Here is a 21948-nt window from a genome sequence, read left to right on the forward strand (position 1 = left end):
TCTTATTAATTAAACAAAATAAATTGACAAAAGGCAGGAGCTTCCGGGTCAACTACACCTACAACATAAATAGGAGTAAATTATTGGGGGATACGTAGCATTAATTTAATCCATAAAACTAGAGATATTTGTATAATTTAGACCTCTCATTGGTCCATTTCCTTAGACCACTATCTATCTTTGAAAATGACTCTTTCAATAATTTTCAAGCACCATGCCAAGTGATTTTGACCCGTGATGTTGCGGAGTAGCTCTCTGTTGAGCAGGTACAAAACGGTTGATTCAGTCGTTCATCTTGATACAGACGGCTGGATCATAATTGAGTGCATACAAATAGCATACAAATCGAAATCATCCATTATTCAATTAAGATCTGAACTGTTGATTGTCGAGATAAACGATCGAATCGACCGCGGACCGCTATTCACCCTTGCCATTCCGTAAGTGGTTATCCACAATGGGGTGGTTCGAATTCCACGGATGTTGAGTACTTTCAGACGGGCCATTGAATAAGTTGTCCGATGTTAAATTCATTGTCTCATAATTAGTGGAGTATGCTGAACCCGAAGTTCGATTAAAAAAAATACTATATATATAGCATAAAACATATTCTCTGACGTTGCAGATATCTATTACGATTTCTCAGACGAGATATTTTTAGAGAGAGAGAGAAGGTTGGTGTGGACATGAGGATGGAGAGAGAGAAAGAGGAAAATGGATTTAGGAGCGCCGGGAAGAGACTGAAATGCGCCCGGGGCAAAGAAAGAGAGGAAGAAGAAGCAGAAGAAGAGGAGGAGGAGGAGAGAGAAAGTGAGCTCCCATTGAAGCCGGGCAATTTCTTCTACCCTATGATTCCATCGGCTTTCGTCGTCTCAGACTCTTTGGAGCCCGATTTCCCCATCATATACGTCAACAAGGTCTTCGAAATCGCCACCGGATACCGCGCCGATGAAGTCCTAGGTCGAAACTGGTAATTCAGAATCTAACTCCTTCAATTGGTTCGAGTTCGAATTCTCCATGAAGTTCTACGTCTGTTTGATGTTCAAGAAATTACTGAGGAAGTAAAAAGGCTTGATTTGCTGTATGCTTGCCTTTTCTTAATGTGCTGTATGTGTTTTCATTGACTTGAGTTTGTGAAGTAGATTTTGGTGAAGAGAGGAAAATTAGTAGAATGAGAAAAGTGCATTCTTTGGGCAGGTAAAGGGTCAATTAGTTTTGAACTTTGGATTTTGCTCAATTTGATGCATGAACACTACTCTCTCGGTCTCATTTTGATAGTCCCCTGTGGAAAAACTGCAATTTTTGGATAAAAAAGCAAAGTATTTCAGTACCTAATTTTTTGAGTTTTTCCGCACTAAATTAAAGTATTAATTGAGATCTTTAATTTGGTACAGAAAAAATCAAAAAATCATTAACGGAAGTACTTTATTTTTTATTAAAAAATTACACGTCCTTTGGGACTATCATTTTGGGACGGAGGAAGTTTTTTCATTGGAAATGGTCTGCAGGTCAAGAAAAATTCTATGTAGCGTAGAGGTTTTGGCTTCGAAAGGAATAAATTTTGGTATGGATGGTAAACTGTTCTGAGCAATGTTACATAAACTGATACACAGAAAAAAGACAAATTTCGACGAAAAATCAGCTGAATCTGCAACACATAGTTGGAGTTTACTTTATGATATCGTGCGTTCGGGTAATGTTGGAATCTATATGGAATCAAGCAACTGAAATAGTTGATGTGGACCTTTCATTTTTATGTCTTGTGAATCCAATTGCCAATGTATTGAACTCATCGACAATTCCTTGAAATAATGATTGGGAAGGATGTGGTATTGAAGCGTTAGTTAGCGAATGAACAATGCGACGTCTCTATTTGTAAGGATCCATGGAGTTTAAGAGGCAGGAATGGAACGATATTTGTGGAGCTGCTGAAACTTTAGTTTTTTTGGGGGACACCCTTTGATATGCCACACGCTTACCATTAGAATTGTGCATCCGCATCGTATGTACTTACATTCCATATTCGAGCAGATTAACCTAATTGTAAGTTCGTGGGACTTTAAATTGTTGATTGGCATATTGCTAGAAGATTCAAAGTGTTGCAGATACTGATCCTTATCCAAGCTATTACATCAGCTAAAGACTAGCTGTGCTTAGACAAATGTGAATTAGCCTACGGCTAGTATTGGAGACTAGGTCAGTTCTGAAAATGACAGGTCTTTTTTGGCAAATTCTATCTGGTCAGAGAAGCTGGTAAAATGCCTTCGCAAACAGCTAAACCCCTTGAACCAATTACGTCAGTGGTATGTTCATCTGGTACTGTACATATGCTATGTGAAAAAGTCTATTTACATAAAAGAAATGGGCGAAAGTAAATTTTGTACTAGCCTTAATCCCTATGTCGAATTTTTATGACTATATGCATTTGTTTCAGTGGAGATCACATTTGATACATTGTCTAATTTAGATTGAAAACTCGAGTGAACTAGAAGATCTAGAGGAGTGACGTGCTCTTGTTCTATCCTTTGAGGGGTTTAAATGTATACGGCTCTGCAACTTACCTTTTCTGTTTAACTTCTTTCAAACTCAAATGGCTTTGCAACAATGCAAACTCTAAATTGGAAACTGTTTTGTGAGAGTAATTTGTTTTATGAGTTCAGTGTGTTAACTCATGACGGGTAGAGATGATCTTCTATAAGCAATTCTGGTAGGTTGCCCTAATGTTAATGGTATGCCGGAACCCTTCTGAAGGACCTGTAATATAATTTCAGTTGCCGTAAAATGGAAAGTTTTCCCATAGGGCTTTTACGGTACTTTGCGGAAGATGCGTGGATTGGCTTGCTTTTTTCTTTCAGTATGCGCGAGTTGGAGGGCTTCAAGCTGCTTTGACATATCGAGTGCTGCATGTGCTTCTATCCCCTTACCTATTTCCCTGGGAGAGATCAACAAAGAGAGGTTAAGATTGTTGCGTACTTTGGCTGGCATGGTCAAAGTGGTGAAGACCAAAACATTTGAAGCAAGTTTGAGTTAAAGGAGAAATAAACCGTGTTCGGGTTTTCAGAAGGTTGAATTGCTCAGTCCAGGGTTGTTATTTCTAAAAGTTGATTTCATTAGAAGGAATTAAGACTTGCGTTTCGGCAGCTAGACTTTACCTGATTGACTTGTTGAGCTTTGTTTGGTTTTCTGGTCCTCGAGGAAATTTTGGTTGAGGCTGACAAGTGACAACAAATATCTCATTGACCGGGATATTTCCTCCCTTTATTTTCCCTGTTAGTACTTGTGATTGTAAGGAGATCTTTGAGTCTGACTTCTGCCTTTTCTGACCAACTGCTTGCCTTCTGCAGAAGCACACAATGTTGATTTTTCATTAATCAGGTTAAGTTTTAGATTGGGAGATATAAATCTATAAATTTTTGTTTCTGTGAATGTGGTGCAAAGTATTTATGAGTTCTGCATAAATATTATCAGTTTGTTTTCATACTTGGGTGGTTATCTTCAGCTGAACTTTCTAATTGGCACATGCATTCATGATTCAGTTATTACTTGTCCTTCCATCACATACAGTTCTATTATTTTTCTCAGCTCTTTGTGATACAAAAGATTTATGATTCTCACTTTGAAATTCTTTTGTACCAGCCGTTTCTTGCAATACAGAGACCCTCGTGCCCGAAGACGTCACCCTCTGGTGGATCCAGTTGTCGTATCTGAGATTAGAAGATGCCTTGAGGAAGGCATCGAATTCCAAGGCGAGCTTCTCAACTTCAGAAAAGATGGTACTCCACTTGTAAACAGGCTAAGACTTGCTCCAATACGCGATGACGATGGAATAGTCACCCATGTAATAGGCATTCAAGTCTTTTCTGAGGCGAAAATAGACATGAACAGCGTATCCTATCCTGTTTTCAAAGAAAGTTGCCATCAGAAACTCGATCAATTTGGTAATTACTTTCCAAAGAGTGGCCAATTAGAATACAGCCAATTCTCAGAAATATGTGGGATTCTTCAGCTCTCTGATGAGGTCCTGGCTCACAACATATTGTCACGATTGACACCTAGGGATGTCGCATCCATTGGTTCCGCGTGCACAAGGATTCGTCAGTTGACAAAGAATGAGCATGTGAGGAAGATGGTTTGTCAAAATGCTTGGGGAAGAGAAGTCACGGGAGCATTGGAACTCATGACTAAGAAACTAGGGTGGGGCCGCCTGGCTAGGGAACTAACCACTCTTGAGGCTGTTTGTTGGAGGAAGCTTACAGTTGGAGGCGCTGTCGAGCCCTCACGATGCAATTTCAGCGCGTGTGCAGCGGGGAATCGGCTCGTATTGTTTGGTGGCGAAGGAGTAAACATGCAACCGATGGACGACACGTTTGTTCTCAATCTCGATTCTAAGAATCCAGAGTGGCGTCGTGTGAGTGTAGAATCATCCCCACCAGGGCGGTGGGGCCACACGCTTTCTTGCCTGAATGGTTCCTGGTTGGTGGTATTTGGCGGCTGTGGGAGACAGGGTTTGCTCAACGATGTTTTCGTCCTTGACTTAGATGCCAAGCAACCCACCTGGAAGGAAGTTTCCGGGGGAACTCCTCCTCTCCCTAGATCTTGGCATAGCTCTTGCACCATAGAAGGCTCCAAGTTAGTTGTGTCCGGCGGATGCACTGACGCTGGTGTACTTCTGAGCGATACATTTCTGTTAGATCTCATGACAGAAAAACCAATGTGGAGAGAAATTCCCACTCCATGGGCCCCTTCCTCTAGATTGGGGCACTCACTATCTGTTTATGGGAGGACAAAGGTTCTTATGTTTGGTGGGCTTGCAAAAAGTGGGCACTTGAGATTACGATCGGGTGAGGCATACACTATTGATTTAGAGGATGAAAAGCCACAATGGAAGCAACTGGAATGTGGTGCATTCACAGGCTTAGGTGGTCAAAATGCTGTGGTCCCTCCTCCTAGACTTGATCACGTTGCAGTGAGCATGCCTTGTGGGAGGGTTATTATCTTTGGGGGTTCTATTGCCGGGCTCCACTCTCCTTCACAGCTTTTCTTGTTGGATCCTGCCGAGGAGAAACCTTCTTGGAGGATTCTTAATGTTCCTGGGCAACCTCCAAAGTTTGCTTGGGGTCATAGCACCTGTGTTGTTGGAGGAACTAGGGTTTTGGTTCTTGGGGGCCATAATGGCGAGGAATGGGTTCTGAATGAACTGCACGAGCTGTGTTTGGCGAGCAGACAAGATTTAGATCCGTGATTCAGTTCCTTGTTGTAGCATTGAGTTTTGGGACTCATTGGCAATCCATTCTACTAGATGTTTATCATCTCCTTTGCTGTTCGCTTCATTCTGTTCTCATCTTATGATTCAGCTATGGGGAGTATGAGTAGTTTCACATCATATCACATTAAATTTAGATCCGTGATTCAGTCTTGTTGCAGCATTGAGTTTCGGGACATGTTGGGGACTCATTACTAGTGGTTTATCATCTCCTTTGTTGTTTGCTTCATTGAGAGGATTCAGTTAGGGGGAGTATGAGTAGTTTCGTATCATATGGCTTTCCTGTGATGTCTGCTTTTGGATGTGTCTCTTGTAGTGGTTCCGTTGTATGTATTTATTACAGCGTAGTGTTGTCTGTACAAAAAGCATGGGCTGGTGATGGGACTTGTTATGGTCTATGTTCCTAATTTTTAATCTGTAAATTCTTTGCATGCCTATTTCAGCTGTTTAACTTGAGATGTGTTTGTGTTAATCGCTGTGTGCCCTCCGTGACGCAAAGTAATAAAAAGTTTTGTGTCGGTTAGGCTTTTCAAACTAGGGGCAGGTAATTCATGCTCGGTATTCTGCAAGGTGAGTGTAAGTTTTGCACAACTTGATCTGTACTCTGAAGTAATCTTGAATTCTGGAAATCTGGACCAATCCAAGTTTGGTGGGCTACACCAAAGTGGATTGCTTGTAAACAACAAGGAGTTTGCAGCTTGGTGAGCTTCTAGGGTGGATCATGGCGAAGAAGGTCTAGGTTTTACTCGGGTGGTCGTTACTTATGCTGCTATGATTGAAGGAATTGCTGCACTTCAACCCCTTCGGCGGGCCAATTCTAAAGGGTATCGGCAAGTTAAAATTCTTACGGATGCTACGGAAGTGGTTTTGGGCATCAGAAAAGCGGATATTTTCAGGGACTTTTCTTTTTTGTTTTTTGCATGTAACCTTATGTTTCATGTTCTAAAAAAAAAAAAAAAAAATTGAGAGACATTTTCAAGTCCCAACCCGAAGGATTTTCGTTCTCAATTTGTTTGTGAAAATTATTGTTGGGAAAAACTATTTTACTGTATCTTGTCTAAACCCTGCTTCAGTTATTATGGGTTTGGATTGTGTGGTTGAGTCTAGATCTAAGTCCCGTAATGAGCATGCGTGTGAGCGAGCGGGAGCGGGAGCGTGAAAGTGTCTTTGAATTTTCATCTCAAACAACTAAAAACCCATGAGACCGAGGATTGAGAGCAGGAGCGCAGGGTATTTAATTTGAAGAATTAAGTAACATATTCCAATAATATGTCACACACTTGCGTTATCAAGGCTATCCAAGACGGGTATCTTGGCATTTCAAGAAGGAAAAAACACGCGAAGAAATTTTGATGGGAGAATCCTTTTCTTTAGGAGAAAGAAAAACCGAGGACCAAAATCTTGATGGGTTACCCTATAGGCATCCTGACAATGATTCAGATATAGACACATATGAATTTTTATTTTCTAACAAAATTAAAATTCAAGACGACACTTGAGACCCACAACTATATAGAACGTAGTAGTAGTTTTTTTGGGTTATTTTTCGTATGCTAGATATATTACTTCAATTGTGTATTAGTTAATTATTATTCTCTATTCTTGTTTTTCCCTCCCCTCCCTAACCAGGAAATCCTAAGAATCAACTTTGAGACCTTTGACAATCAGTCAGTACTCTTATGCTGGCTAAAATAGTAATCTTGCATGAGTTTGTCTAAACTGTGTTATGTCCTTTCCATTGGCAACATAACCATGCCTTTTCCGTTTCTGTGTAAACTCTAATTATTTGTCTCTCAGCAAGTCTAATATTGAAGCAAATGCAGTTTTTTCTGTTCTTTTGTTCAAAAGGTGCATTTGCTTAATAGGCAAATGCAGTTTTTTGGCACAAGTTTTTTGTGGGACCCATTTTGGAATCCCACACAAATGATCGAAGCCGTTCAATTCGTTTAAAACGTATTTTAAGGGTTTCTACAAAAATCAATTCATTTGGATATTAGTAAGTGCTTGATCAGTTCATGCAGTTAGTTCCTGTCAAATTATAGGATGAAATTGAATGAACTGATCAAGCCCTTACTGATATCGGAATGTGTTGATTTTTTTATAGAAACTCTTAAAAACCTATTTTAAACGAATTGAACGGCTCCAATCATTTGCATGAAACTCCAATTAATGTAGTGTTAAAATTTGTGTCAATTTTTATAAACTTAATAGGCTGAAATGACATGCTAAATTCTTCATTGCAGAGAAATTAACATCCATCCTCTAATAGGTGTGGTGTTATGTAATTTGTGGGCATCGATGGGTCCTTATATAGTTTATATTCAGCTAGGCTCGCGTTCACTTGCCAAGAAAATAGTGCGGAAAAACTAAACCCTAGAAAATTATAGTGAAATGAAGTTTAGGAAAACATTCTCCTGTTTTCCTTTCTTATCCCTGCAACTGGAGGCTGGAGCATGCATGCAACAAGAGATATATAGCAGCTGTTTGGTTGCATGCGTTGCACTTTTATTGGGTGGATTAGCTAGCAGTCCAAGGAAACTAGTAATTAAAAAAAGGCCCAGCCAGATTAGTTATAATAATAAATTCCTAATCCCTAAATCAAACGTAAGGCTAAACTAGGAACTTCACTATCCATCCCAATCCTCTTCCTCCCTACTATTAATTCCTTCGACCCAAAAGACGTACGTTTACTCCTCTTCACTGCTAATCTCTCTTTCAACCTAAAAACACATACTATCAAACGAGGCTTAATAACTACTAATAGTGACGCTGTTACATGCATATCCTCGATCTCCACGACTCTTTTGTTTAGTGCCACTGCACGACATTTGTTACGTTGTGATTACTATACCCTCTCTCTCTCTCTCTCTCTCTCTTGTACCCGCTGCAGAGGACACAACAAACCCAGTTCTTACTCGGAAGAAAAGTCAGAAAAGCTCTTCCTCAACCAGAATAAGATACAGTGGCTGCTTTGCTCGTCACTCATCTGCTCTGGTTCGTCTCCTCTACGAGTCACCCACCTCCACATCCACGAAGCTTGGTTCCCACTCCCCATCACTGCTCCAGATATAGCCAGTATGGAAAATCCCTCTACTCGATCCGATGATTTATACACGCATACAAATAATAAACAGAGCACAATAGTCAAATTTGAACAAAATGGAAACGCAATTTCATTGTTTCTTCTCTTTCTCCAGCGTCCACATTTGATATTATCATGTTTTCGTCATTTAGATTCATCAAGAAATAAATTAAGTGAAAAAGATATGGTGGCATCGATTCGACCACGTACAACCAGAGTCTATATCCTAGAATGGTAGCGGAGCATGCATGCGTGTATATATATATATACACCATTTGGGGGAGGTGGGTGGGTTCTTGAGGGAAGTGAGTGTGTAGTAAGACAAAGAAGTACAGTTGTACAATACTAGAATTTTGTTGGTCGGTCAATAGAGAAAGGGTAAAAAGGTGAACAGCCTTAAAAATGTCGTGGAACTAGAAAATAGGGTCGTGGCATTAGTAATTGCCGTGAAAACAAATTAGTAAATAGTATTATCAGTTGCAATAGTGATAGCAGGCAACAATATGACCAATAGAGAAGATTGCATATTAGTGTACGGAAATTACTGTACATGGTAGGATAGTTGTAGATAAAAGGTGACCAATTTAATTTTACCTGCAATTTTTTTATTACTTGACATTACTAAATTGCATATTAGGTAGGATAGGATAGGATAGGATAGGATAGTTGTAGATAAAAATAAATGGCGAAGGGAGTGACTGTAAAATGATGTCACTGTTCCACTCCATTTGCTAATTAAAAGGGGTGAATTCGATAATTAGAAAGGGTGGCGGGGGCGACCGATATTAAATCTTTTCAAAAGTAATCATAGAAACTTCAAACCCTCAAGCCTCTACAACTCTTGTGACAGAATTGAGACCCTCTCCGGTTCATGAAAATCATGGGCTGGAGTCTGGACCATCCAATTTGACCGTTTGTGGGTAATTTTTGGGCCCTTTATGATGATTTCAAACGGTTCATATTTTAGATCTCCTCGAGAATTTAAACCACTCCAAAAAATAAGTTGATCAGATATCGGTTGACATGATTTCGGAACATATGTATCTTAAAACATATCAAGAATACAACACCAAATCAGAGCCCATTTAACCCATTTATCAAAAGACAAATGCATTCAGAAATTATATTAAACGGTATCCAATTAAAATGATTTTTGGCATCTCAAACGCTTTCGACATTATAATGAGCCCGGAATTAAAATGATTTTTGGCATCTCAAACGTTTTCGACATTATAATGAGCCCGGCACACAAATGGACAAACTGGATGGTTGGAGACAATCCTCCTCCCTTGTAATAAACGAGACACCCACAGGTTTTTGCCACCCTACCGATGGGCTTTGTTTGCTGAATTGGAGAAAGACAGATCCAAGCTGTCCAAAAAGTGACGTATAAAAGAGAAGAAAACAAGCTTTCGATTGGACCATAAATAAACTAAAGTACTCCCTCCATCCACTTTGTTATGCCCTTGTTTCTTTTTGTTGGAATGTCCCAAAATAATATGTTTGTTTAAATTTTATTTTTTTTTATGTTCGTATTATCATTTTAGCTCTCATTTCTCCCTCCCATATTCAAAATTTAAACTTGATTTAACATGACAGGACTACTATTTGTGAATGTGGCTCCAATACCATAATTTGGGTTCAATATTCTTCATTTTTTACAAAATTATAATATTTTGTCAAAGGGGTAAAATGATAAAATTGAAAAAAATCAATGTAATTATATGTTATTTTAAATTTTGGAAAAGTCAATATAGACACAACAAATTGAGACGGATGAAATAATAGAAGGCACAATTGCTATGTTTGGATTGAAATTTGAATTTTTTTTTGAAAAATACTAAAAATAATAAATGAAAAAAAATAGAAAGAGAAATGTTAATAGTAAGGAGAATCTATAGAAAAAAATTTTAAAAATGCATTTTAAATTGAGAAGAGAACAAAAAATAAACTGACACGAGTGGGTTGATTTGAGAACTTAACGAACCCATTCCACAAGGACACAAGGATGGGATCACGTGTCAGAAGATTCTTGCCAGCTGTGCTTCCAATTCTCCTTGATATTTTCCTCTATCTCTAAAACGAAAGTGTGTTTTTTTTTGCCCCCTCTGCTAAAGGATGGATTAGATTCAATCAGAGTAAACGATGCCCAATCAACTAAAAAATCCATCCAACTTAAAATGTTCGAACTTAACCCATAATAAACCCGACCGAAGAGAATATTGATCTGTCACTACTTCGAGGGGCTCTGTCACCAAATCCCACCGAAGTACGAATTAAATTGAAACATCCGTCACCAAACCCCACCTAAGTGCGGGTTAAATTGAAACGTCCGTCACCAAACCCCATCTAAGTGCGAGTTAAATTGAAACCTCCCCACCCAATCATATGGTCCCATGTATCGCACCCAAGACTGATGGAAGGAGTGGCTGGACAAATATTCACGTAAATTGTTCTCTTTTTTCCTTTGTAAATTAATTTCTACACTTCTCTAATTGACGCAAACATTTTTTTTTATTATACTTTTAATAGGTGAATTTATGAAACAATCCCTAAAATTTGTAAAAAGTATGCATACATGGACCGTTTCATAAATTCACTAGCTAAAAAACGTAAAAAATGAGTGATCGCATCACTTAGAAGAGTGTAGAAAGAGATACTTATTTACGAAGGTGCCATAAACAGCATTTTTGCAACACCAACCAATCACAGCCGTCCAAAAATGTTTTGAACGGTCCAGATTTAAATGAAAATTTTTCGAAAAAAAGTTTAACGCTTTCCCGTAAAAATTTCATTAACGTTCCAACAGTCCAAAGCCCTCTTAGACGATCATGATTGAATGCTGTAAACACTTATTTACGGAACCTCCATATATAAGATTTTCTAGTGTAGCAATCAATTTCCTTTGCTTTTAGCTTTTCCCGGCATATCTTACATCAAAGTCAAACAAAACTTACAGAACCACGTGCATCCACGTGATGAAAGCAAACCCTCATCTGACACAAAACACAAGCCCCAAAGTGGGCATAGAGGAATATTTTGACCAAACATCAAAGCATAAGCCAAGTTCACAGTACTAGAACTACTGTCACCGGCAACCAAAATCCAGAGAGGATTAGCTCTAAAAACCACACCCCTTGATTTCACCAGTCCATTATAATGAAAACTTCTAACCGAAATAATCTGATTACAGAATATTGCCACCTCGAGGCTCATCTTCTAATCATCAATGTCCTATAAAACATTGATGAACTAGACATGAACAGAGAGAGAGAGAGAGAGAGAGAGAGAGAGAGAGAGAGGGCAAGAAACTAGACATGAACAAAGAACATAACCATGTAAAATGTGAACTTTAATCTGATTACAAGAATATTGACAAACCTGAAACAATACACTCGCGCTATCTAGCTGCTGATTGCAAATGTGGGCTGGAAACAAGAGGAAATGGCAGGAACACAACGCAAGGAAATGTCAAGCTGCTACCTATACAACCACACAATTACTGCCAATCAAAATAAACCTGCCAAAAGGTTAGCTAAAGTCCGATATCCTCCCTTTCCTTTCTCGCTGATTTCTAACCGGAAGGATACCAGTCTAAGTCAGAATCATACCACCATCACCATCTTTCACTGGTTATCTAAGTTCTTGTGACCACTGACATGCTAGTTATATATGATCAACCACAAAAGCAGGAAATATTACTAAAGAAAAAAGCTCCCAAGCGAAGGCCTTGAAGAATCGATCTTACTGCGGGAAATGAGACTTCTTGCTATTGGGTGCTGCGTGTTAACCCACCTCGTCCCAAATTTCTGCACAAAACAGAATAATTATTTATCCTCTATTGAATACTGAGGAGAAAAGAATTGTACATAACTTTAATTATTGTAAGAATTTATGGAAAGGAATCAATCATGAATTTTCTGGGATAATATTAAAGATCTCATCAAAAACTCACAGTAGCTTGCCAAACAAAGGCCAAGAGAAAAGGAAAAAAAAAAAAAAGCAGGGGTATGACTGGCATAACATCTACAATTGGACTCAAAAATGCATAGGCCTGGGGCAATTTGGAGAATAAAAAACTAGTCGAATAAAGAGCAGAATTAATACAGATAAAGATCAAACTTATACAAATCTATACCACCAGCCAGACCTAACCTTTGGCAATATATGCACAAAATGGAAGCTCTAGGAAAGTTTACCATAAGAATAGCGGCACCCCCCCCCCCAATATAACTCGACAAATTGAGGAACTGAAGGGACGTTATGCCATGGAAAACTTGCAACCAATAATTTATTTTTATCATGAATTCCAATTCAATAAATTCTCAAATTGCTGAGCAATGTTTTGGCAGCAGGAGCTTCAAATGGTCATTACTTGTTCACTGATTCAAGTAACCTTTGTGCATCTTTTTCTTCAACAAAAATTTCCAGATATAGAATTGATAAATAAAGTTGCATTTACTTTTATGCAAGTACCTAGACCAAATTTAAAGATTTAGCTACTTCGCTTCCTCAAATTTTTGGGCACATAAAAAGCTGAATTTTGTGCTAGACACCCAATCTTTACAATCATGACAACATAACAAAACATGTTATTTTCCTACGGTGTGTAACTGTGCAAGGAACAAAACAGATAATACATCACAAGGAGATTGTCTTGTTTCCAGCTGTGCTGTAAACAACCTATTTGCAGCACCAACCAATCACAGCCGTCCAAAAGTGTTCTGGACAGTCCGGATTTTAATGAAACTTTTCCGGGGAAAAGTTAAACTCTTCTCCGAAAAAGTTTCGTTAACATCTGGACTATCCAGAGCACTTTTGGACGGTCACAATTGAGTGTTTACAGCACAGCCGGAAACATGTTTTTCTCCTTCACAAGATAAGCCAAGTGAAACAAAGATATGCAATGAGACATTCCTTCCAACAGGGAGCAAAGTTTAGTTGTGATGGGAATGGGAATGGGAATGGGAAGAGAGACAAGGTATGTGAGATGCAAAAAGGCATTCCTTAAGGAAGCTATCTTGTCCTACGTTGCTCAGCCATCAAGACAGCAATTAGGAAGAGAGGGAACATATATTTTGGGAAAAAGTGAAACAAAAGCACACTTAAGTTACTGGCTAAGGTTACAAGAAGACAGGAAGGGGTAAAATCAAAGTAAGTCGGTGTTTTGTTCGTTCTCCCCATTGATGTGGCTTAGTCTTGTCAATTTCACCGAACTTTCTCTAGTTGATATGGCTACTAAAATAGCACAGATATGAACACATAGTCCAAATATGCTTTAGCATGATATGAGGACCAAATGATTAAGGTGAGTCACCCTTCAAAAGGGAAATAGATACAACACTATCAAGAAAAATTACGTCGAACTATATAAAATCCAAGATCTGCACAACCAGAACCAGAAGGATGAAGCAAGAAACAGTAACTTAATTATGTCATGCTATATTCTCAACAATCAACATGAACTACTTAAGTTACTGGCTAAGGCCCCATTCCGCTAAGGTTTTTATTTTTTAAATACTTATTTTTCGCTTTACGAGACAGGTCATTCTCTCACAATACATCACCTTTAATTCAAAAAATAAGTATTTATTTGCCTTAGCGGAATGGAGAGTTTACAGGAAGACAGAAAGGGGTAAAATCAAAGTAAGTCGTGTTTAGTTCATTTTTGTCTTTGAGCGTGTTCAATCAATAACCTTTTGTTGATATTTTGACTTATCAGAGCCCCTTAGTTTAAAACCCACAACAATAATAACAACTTATATTCAACAATATATAAGTTAGACTTATGCCACTAAAGCCCACAAAAAGCCAGATTTTAAGTTGTCGAAATCATGCATGGTCTTGTGTATGGTTAAAAAGCAATTCACTTTTGTCCGTAAATTGTAACTGGGGAAACAAAGTGCAATATGTTACAAGTCTGTGCATATTCCCAACCCACCTCCTAAAAAGAAACTGTTAAAATAATTTAGTCTCTGTCCCACATCGGATAGTTGAAGTTATGTAATAAGTCACTTGACTAATATAAATAAACCTCTCTCATGTGTTAGGGTTAATTAACACCCTATACACTTATTCTCTCTCCTTCCAAACAACATGGTATCAGAGCCCATCAGTCACCCACCCCACCAGTCACCGCCCATCACCACCATCTACCGTTGCCCAAAAAAAACCCAGTAAACATAAGCAAACTCCAGCAAAACGAATAATCTCAAGCTAATGCGTTGCCATGTTAGTAGTTGTTTGGAAATATAGCCCCACATTGCTTGGACGTGGAATGGGTGATCACTTAATAACATTTGAGACCTCTCCACTCATTGCCAATTGGTTTTGAGGTGGATATAAAGTTTCCACAGTAGCTTTTTCAAAGTGGCATGCAGTTGGCATTTTAAACTCACACTGACAAGAAGAGGCTTTGTCAAAGATTGTCCTAATTAGTAGCAAAAAAGAACTGCAATTCCCATGATATCACCGTGAGAGTTTTGGTTTCCCAGAACATCTGGTTACGATCCAAGGTTTCTGCAATCTTCCTTGTCTTCCTAAATTTAAAAGCACATTTTAACTTGATAACTTATCAAATTAGGTGAAGCTGATTTTAGATGATGCATACCTTCCAGGGAGCAACACTGAACTGTTCACAGCAGAACTCACTGCAGCCTTAGGGTTGCCAAGCCGCTTGGCTCTATTTTCATGGTCTTTTTCCACACGCATAGCAGCTACCTCCTTCTCCATGGCTGCTACCTCCCTTCTCATCTTCTTGGCCTCAACCTCCATCGCCTTAGTTAAAGTATCGACCTTCTTTGCCAACATCTGAAAACAAAGAATCATAACCCAAATTTAACCACTAACTCTAGAAAGAAGAATCACAAACTGGATTGGACAAGTACTAACCTCTATCGCGTCATCCTTGTCTTTAAGGCTTTGATCTTTTTCATGACCAGCTTTCCTCAAAGCAACCACTTCTTTTTGTAGCAAATCATACAGAAGTCCCGGGACAGTATCCTCGGTATCCACTCCTAGGAAGTCATTGGGCTTTTCTTCTGGATTTCCTTTCCAGGTATTGCTATTGACTTCGGCTTCCTTTGTGCCTTCAGAAGACTGGCTTATATTAAAACTCGGAGTTGTTCCATTTAAGAGAATTTTACCTCTATCTAATGACCGTGTGCCTCCATCAAATGACTTTGATGTTCCCTTTGCATGTCTCAGCACTGAACTAGTACCACTAGATCTTGACTGAAAGGACGGAGATCTCTTGGGTAAGAAGCCATTAGAGGTCAATTTGGAGATGTTATCAGCTCCACCTAATGATTGGCGGCGCGAAGGGCCATTGCTTATGCTTTTCCCATCTAAGGTGCAACGATTGCTACTGTTTGACAATCTCAAGCTATCTTCTAGCACTTTGAGTCGCAATTGGTATTTTTCCTAGGAAGAGCAAAAAAGTGTCAATTTCAAAATAAGGCTAAGATCCGTTCAAAAAAAAAAAACAAAAACAAAATAAGGCTAAGAAAAGTTGCAATAGGCGAACGCTACATCGTGATAAAGCCAATTAGTTACCTTCAACTGCGCTTCAGATTTTGCAGCTCTTTCAACTATAGCAAGCTTGTCCCGTAGTTGTTGCATCTCTCCCTGTCACAACATATTTTGGTTGTAACCACAAAAATAGAGAAGCCAATTTATGATTTTATAACATGCAAAAACAGCAAAACAGAACTTAACAAGTTCAATCAAGTGATCGAAATCAGTAAATACCTGCAAAAACCTCCTTTCTTCTAGCCATTGCTTTACTGGCATCACTTTGTCATTAGCATCTTTCCATTCGTTAGCTACCACTGTTGCCACCCTGTTTGCGGTTACTTTAGCACGTGCTAGCTCCCTGTCAAGAGTTTTTCTCTCCTCCTGGGAAAAAATGATAACCAAAGACATCCACTTTGAGCATCGGTTACAGCATCTCCAAAGAAGAATGTCTATGGGTAAGTATTGAAGCAAATCTGATAGTCTCAATAAACGTTTCACATTACATTCATCTCTTGAACTTTGCGTTGATAATCCCTCACAGCATTTGCAGCAGCACCACCCGCAAGGACAGCCTCTTCAAGCTCACGTACTGTTTGCGTAAGCTTCTCAACCTCAGCAACCTTTTGGCGGTGCATTTTATCCAAAATTTTGTTTTCTTCCTGATATCCCCATGTCATTAGACATTTAGACGTTTATATAGTCGCGCTGATTTAACACTCTACTCATAAACTATAAGCCCAAAGGTCTGGTGATCTAAAAAACGAAGATCAGCTCCAATGACCACTTTACCTGGCAAATTTCTATCTGCTTCATCAACTCTTGGTTCTTATTCTGCAGATCATCCACCATGGAAGCCTTTGCCAAGGCAACCTGAACTGTCCTCTCTGCTTCAAGCAAAGCAGCTTCTTTTGACTTGGTGAGACGATCTAATGCCTTGTTGTCATCCTGCAGCTTTGCAATCTGAAACGAACAATCACATCCAATCAATTATTTCAATATTCTGTGACAAGAAAACATTGGAGATCAAAGCCTTGAATACCTCTAGCCGAGCAAGCTTAAGTTCAGCTTCCAGAGGTGCAAGAATGGCTTCAATTGGAGGCATGTCATCATCTTTTTGAGCAGCATGAACCCTTCGCAGAGTGGCTTCTGCTGCAAATTGAGCTGCCATAGAGGCCTTCTTCTCATCATTGATTTTCTTAATCTCAAGATTCTGAAAGAAGGAAATATCTCATTAAAAATTATACATACGAAGACATATGGTAAAGATTGTTAGAGTTTCGTGCTGTACTTTGCTCTCTAAAACAGACTCCGTTAACTTGAGCTTCTCGTCCACCCTCGACAATTCTTCAGTGAGCTATGATGTGGAAAACAAAGTAAACATTATTTGAACTATTTCAAAAACACATAACTGCAGAAGACAGCAATACCACAGACTACATAGGAAGTAACCCATTTAAAAATTAACATAAAGGGTTAAAACACTCTAAAAAACGCACACACAACCTCTAATGGATTCAATATCTCTATTTAAGGTTCTTGAAAAATCCCAAAGTCTCCGTACAGAGAGTATTATAGAGAGTAATGGCAAGCAGAAGAGTTATAGAGAGTACTGGATGTCAACATATACATTTGAGACCCCACATGTGCAGTTGACAAATTAAACAAGCTCCCGCGACTGTCAGAATTTAAAAAACTGAAATTCAACCATGTCTAAACGGTCATCCCACGCAAAACTCAAATCCAAAATTGGCAATGTAGTGAGCAGATCTAGATGTGGTAGAATTAATTTCCCAGGAAATATGGCAGTGTAGGTTAAAAATCCTTGGCTGTAGCCAACCAATGCCCATGTTATAAAACATTGAAAGATCACAATCAAACATTAGCTGGGAAAACCTTCACAGGATGAAAAATGGCAGGACCAACAATGTAGTATTAGTAATTCATGGGGATGATAAACTCGAGCGAATCTTATTTGAATTGTTTAACAACACCAATCCAAGGACTGGATCAGTTGTGGTAGTTAACTATTACAAGCATAAACAAACAGAGTTGAACACAACTTCATGAAAATTATGGGAACTATGGAAACATATGAAATGGAAGTTACAAGAGTTTCACTGGCATGCGGCCTACAAATTCGAATTTCATGTCCAAGTTACTCATGATTTTGTAGAAAACATATGAAATGGAAGTTACAAAGAGTTTCACTGACATGCGGCCTACAAATTCAGGGGAAGAATTTCATGTCCAAGTTACTCATGATTTTGTAGAAATTCGTAACAAAGGAAGAAACAGGGGAATGGGCTCAAGAATTATAATTACACCACCAACACCAGTTACTAATTCACGAAGAACCAAGCATAGCACATATGCCCTATGGATGAGCCAAATTCAGATGAATTTGAGACCACATAATACGATGAACATGATATATTTGTTAGGTTTGTGAAGTGTAAATAGTACTCGCAAAATATCTTTTGAGCACTATGCACATTACATATCCCCGCATATCTGATGTTGGCAACATTAGCAGCCGAGGTTTTACTCCTTGCTCGTATTAGTCGTATATATAGCCTATATAATTCTGGAGTACTTCATCCTGGCTCATTAATATAACGAAAACTGGTGTGAATCCTCCGGCAACTGCAACCGCATACACGGTGCGCCAAAATTCTTGTGATTGAATTGTTTCCTTCGCAATGTTTTGTGCGTGTTTAGTTCGTCTCCTAACACTATCTGAACTCAAATAAAAAGCTCATTCAATTTCAAAACAATAAATAAATAAGAAGTTCATTGATTCAAAAGACAAAAATATATATACATATATGCATATGTGTGTGTGTGTAAGTATATAACCTCTTCGACTGCTTTCTCTCTAAGGCGTTCTGACAACCTCAATGCCTTGATCTCCGCATGCGCTTCGCCCAATTCTCGATCCTTGTCTGCACGAACAAACAAAACACATGTCATCAAATCAACTTAAACAATCGCATCCAAAAAACCCACACCCCGAACCACCGGATCAACTCCCATTTCTCACCCCTGACTTCATTCTCCAGCCGATTGAGCTCCACCTTCACCGGATCCGACCCGTGGAGCAAGTTCATGAACTCGTCGGCGTCCAGGCTCGGCCGCACCGGAGCCCGCCTCCTCGACGACGACCCCCTGAACGACGCGGTCGCCGCCAGCGGCGTCGTTTCGCTCCTCGCATTGCCGCCGTTCTCCGCGAAACTCGGTTCGGAGACCTCCGCCATGTCGGATCTAGAAGCTTATCTCACATCAAACGACGACCCAGCACCTCGTCGTCACGCGCGAACTACTAGGGCTTCGAACTGGATATACACGCGTATATATAAATACAAATTTGGAATAGTTTACGAAGACGTGAAGTGTAGATGAGGGCAACGTTTGGGTTTTTCTAAGCTGTCTTCCCTTCGAAGGGCAATGCTGTGTATGTGCTTTGTGTTTGTGTTTGTTTACTCTCTCTCTCTCTCTCTCTCTCTCTCTCTAGAGTGCTTTTAAAATGGGTATCCAGATTTTGAGTTTCTCTCTCTAGAAATGTGTTGTGCAGTGTGGGAGAGAGAGAAAGGAGAGAGTTTGATTTATGAATACAAAATTTTGCTGCTAAGCGGAGACGCTTTGCTGTTAAGCGGAGAGCAAGTGAGAGTAATGTGTGGTATTAGGAATGGTAAAGAATACGCTGCTATTAGTATTATCTACGGATGTTTATTGGAGGGTCGCTATCGTGTGCTGGGTGCTTGCGCGCGCGTGATTACTGGGAACGGAGGGCGGTAGGCGTATTGCGCACGTCGGCGCATCGGAATGGGTGTTCGGTTTTTGTCGAAAAATCTATTCAAAATTTACGCATTTTACGAAACATTTTGCCTTGTTTGGATTGATTTTTGAAAAAAAAATTAAAAAATAATAGGAGTAATAATATGTGAAAAAAGATAAAGAAAGAAATGTTAAAAGTAGATAGAATCTAAAGGAATTTTTTGAAAAATTCTTTTTGAGTTGTAAAGCAAATAAAACATTTGAATTTTGTCCAATGAGTGTTTTACCAATATTGTATTATATTAGTGAAGGATTGGCGAGAAATTAGTAAATTATCATAAAAGATTCCACGACCCTCTATAGGCTCTAACCCCAAATCTTCCTCCTTGAAAGTCAAGAGATAAAATCAGATGGACTAAGTGCCACATCTCATGCATCAGTGATTTTTTTTTTCGAAAAATTTTGAACTTTGTCCAGGATGTGTTTAGATCAATCATTAGAGATTTGCAGGGGAAATTAGTTGAGGAGAAAAATACTTAAGAGTTCAATTTTCATGCTGGGAGAAATTCTTTTTCCCTCTTTCCTACTGATTAACATAACATAAAAATAGCAGAGAAATTATTTTAACTTGTAACTAGTAGCAAACCTGTGTTATGCATAAACTAATTAAATAAATTTAGTTTTATTACAATGGATAAATTTATTATTTATGTGATGATAGGAATGTAATGCCGAAAAAGATTTGTGGAATTTGAAATTTAAAAAAGAGATTGATGAGTAGTCTAGGGCGGACAATGCAACCTTATCAATTACAGTTGAAAAGTTTTACTGTACTAATTGCTAAGTTGAAGATGATTGAATAGCCAATGATTGTGAGACACAATAAATCATTTTTCTTCATATGTACGCGGTATACTAGGCCATGTTTGGAACTTGAGGAGAGAAAAGAAAAAACTATAAAGAGATTGGCGAAAAGTTGACCTTGTGTATCGAATTTTTCCTACCCTTTTTCTAAGAACCAAACACAATAAATGATTTTTTTAAAAAATTTCCCTTTCCGTCTACTTCTTTCCACAAGTTCTTTTCTTTTTTTTCATGTAAAAAGAACTACAATATTCATAGAGACATTACAAGAAATAAAAACAGACAAGAAACAACATGATCTCAAGCTAAATAAGAACACCATAAGCCAAAAAAGAAACTCAAAAAGAGAAATCCATCGTGCAACGCATGTATAGGATATGATTTTTTCTGGAGAAGTTCTTGGAAGATGTAGCAACTCTTGCAAAAAAAGATGCTAGATGTATTCTCGACCGAAACATGCATGATTGGACAAACCACAACAGCTAAGCACCAAAAACGGCAACACAAAGACTAGAACTAAAAACCACGCCCCATTTCAAAAAAGAACTTTCAAAAAACAATGAGCACCTGCAAAAACAACATTGAAGAACAACCAAAAATAGAACAAATAGTTAGAGATGCTAAAGTGCTCGACATAGGGGAACCCGAAAGGGACTCGGATCAATATGGCTATCCTCGATTTGATGATCCCCTTTGCGCTTCTTCTGGTCATCAAAATCTAAGTAGCTATTCTTTGTTGCTTGTATTTATTTAGAAGTGCCCGCCCGAACGTGGACAATTATTTGAACAGGCTAAAATGACGAATGCTGAATATGCTCAGGAGCGTGGTCATAATGCTCCGACATTGGGTATCTACCATAATCAGATGTTTAACTGGGCTGGTGTGGCTTGTTATGTTAGGATCAGTAGTGACCAAAGTGATAGGTTCGAGCTTTTCGGTCAAAGACATTTAGTTGGTCACTAGGCGCTCTATTTGGAAGCTCATTAGTCATAGCCGCCTCGAAAGGCTCTTTCTCTATAACATGAGCTATGGAGACGCTAGGCCGATGAAAGAACTAAAGATGCGCACCAGCTTTTAAGAGATGAGAGGAGATCACGATCAATGAGGAGAAATTTTCTTCCAAGAATTAACACGTTTCTTCCTCCGAAATGGCTTGTTGAGACTAATCTCTTGTCTTTTGCCCTTCCCCGAGCCGCCGTGGTCCTGTGCCCGAATCTGGATGGTTGAGCAATCTTGCCTAGATGCAGCTAGGGCGGCTCACGATCCGGATTAGAACGGATTCCTAGGAAATTGAGGACCAAATCGCGAGTCATAATTTTTAGAACATGTGATCCGTATTCGGATCAAAAGTCCAATGGTCCGGTTCCAATCCAATCCGTGAGTCATGGATCGGTTCCGATTTTATCTATGGATTATTCATTACCTAAGGAAAATACAAAAAAAATATGA

At 38.9% G+C, this 21948-nt stretch overlaps 2 protein-coding genes and 1 long non-coding RNA gene across 3 annotated transcripts; 2 read left to right on the forward strand and 1 right to left on the reverse strand.

Moving 5' to 3' along the window:
* Positions 1 to 483: 483 nt before the first annotated feature.
* LOC131300448 (adagio protein 3) lies at positions 484 to 5700 on the forward strand. The gene is made up of 2 exons (XM_058326300.1): positions 484 to 970; positions 3637 to 5700. The coding sequence occupies exons 1-2, from the start codon at positions 687 to 689 to the stop codon at positions 5240 to 5242; spliced, it is 1890 nt and encodes a 629-aa protein (XP_058182283.1). The 5' UTR covers positions 484 to 686; the 3' UTR covers positions 5243 to 5700.
* Positions 5701 to 11663: 5963 nt separating this feature from the next.
* Positions 11664 to 19536, reverse strand: LOC131300816 (microtubule-associated protein 70-2-like). Its single transcript, XM_058326815.1, has 11 exons — positions 18901 to 19536; positions 18717 to 18802; positions 17149 to 17214; positions 16900 to 17070; positions 16650 to 16820; positions 16364 to 16519; positions 16095 to 16241; positions 15900 to 15971; positions 15237 to 15767; positions 14956 to 15155; positions 11664 to 12154 (listed from the first exon to the last, which is right to left on the reverse strand). Exons 1-11 carry the CDS (start codon positions 19112 to 19114, stop codon positions 12115 to 12117), a joined length of 1854 nt encoding a protein of 617 aa, XP_058182798.1. The 5' UTR covers positions 19115 to 19536; the 3' UTR covers positions 11664 to 12114.
* On the forward strand, positions 17832 to 18638 carry LOC131300817 (uncharacterized). The gene is made up of 2 exons (XR_009191076.1): positions 17832 to 17962; positions 18053 to 18638. It is a non-coding gene; the product is annotated as an uncharacterized LOC131300817 (long non-coding RNA).
* Positions 19537 to 21948: the final 2412 nt, after the last annotated feature.

This window comes from Rhododendron vialii, chromosome 9a (genome assembly GCF_030253575.1).
Source record: "Rhododendron vialii isolate Sample 1 chromosome 9a, ASM3025357v1".
Classification (NCBI taxonomy): Eukaryota; Viridiplantae; Streptophyta; class Magnoliopsida; order Ericales; family Ericaceae; genus Rhododendron; species Rhododendron vialii.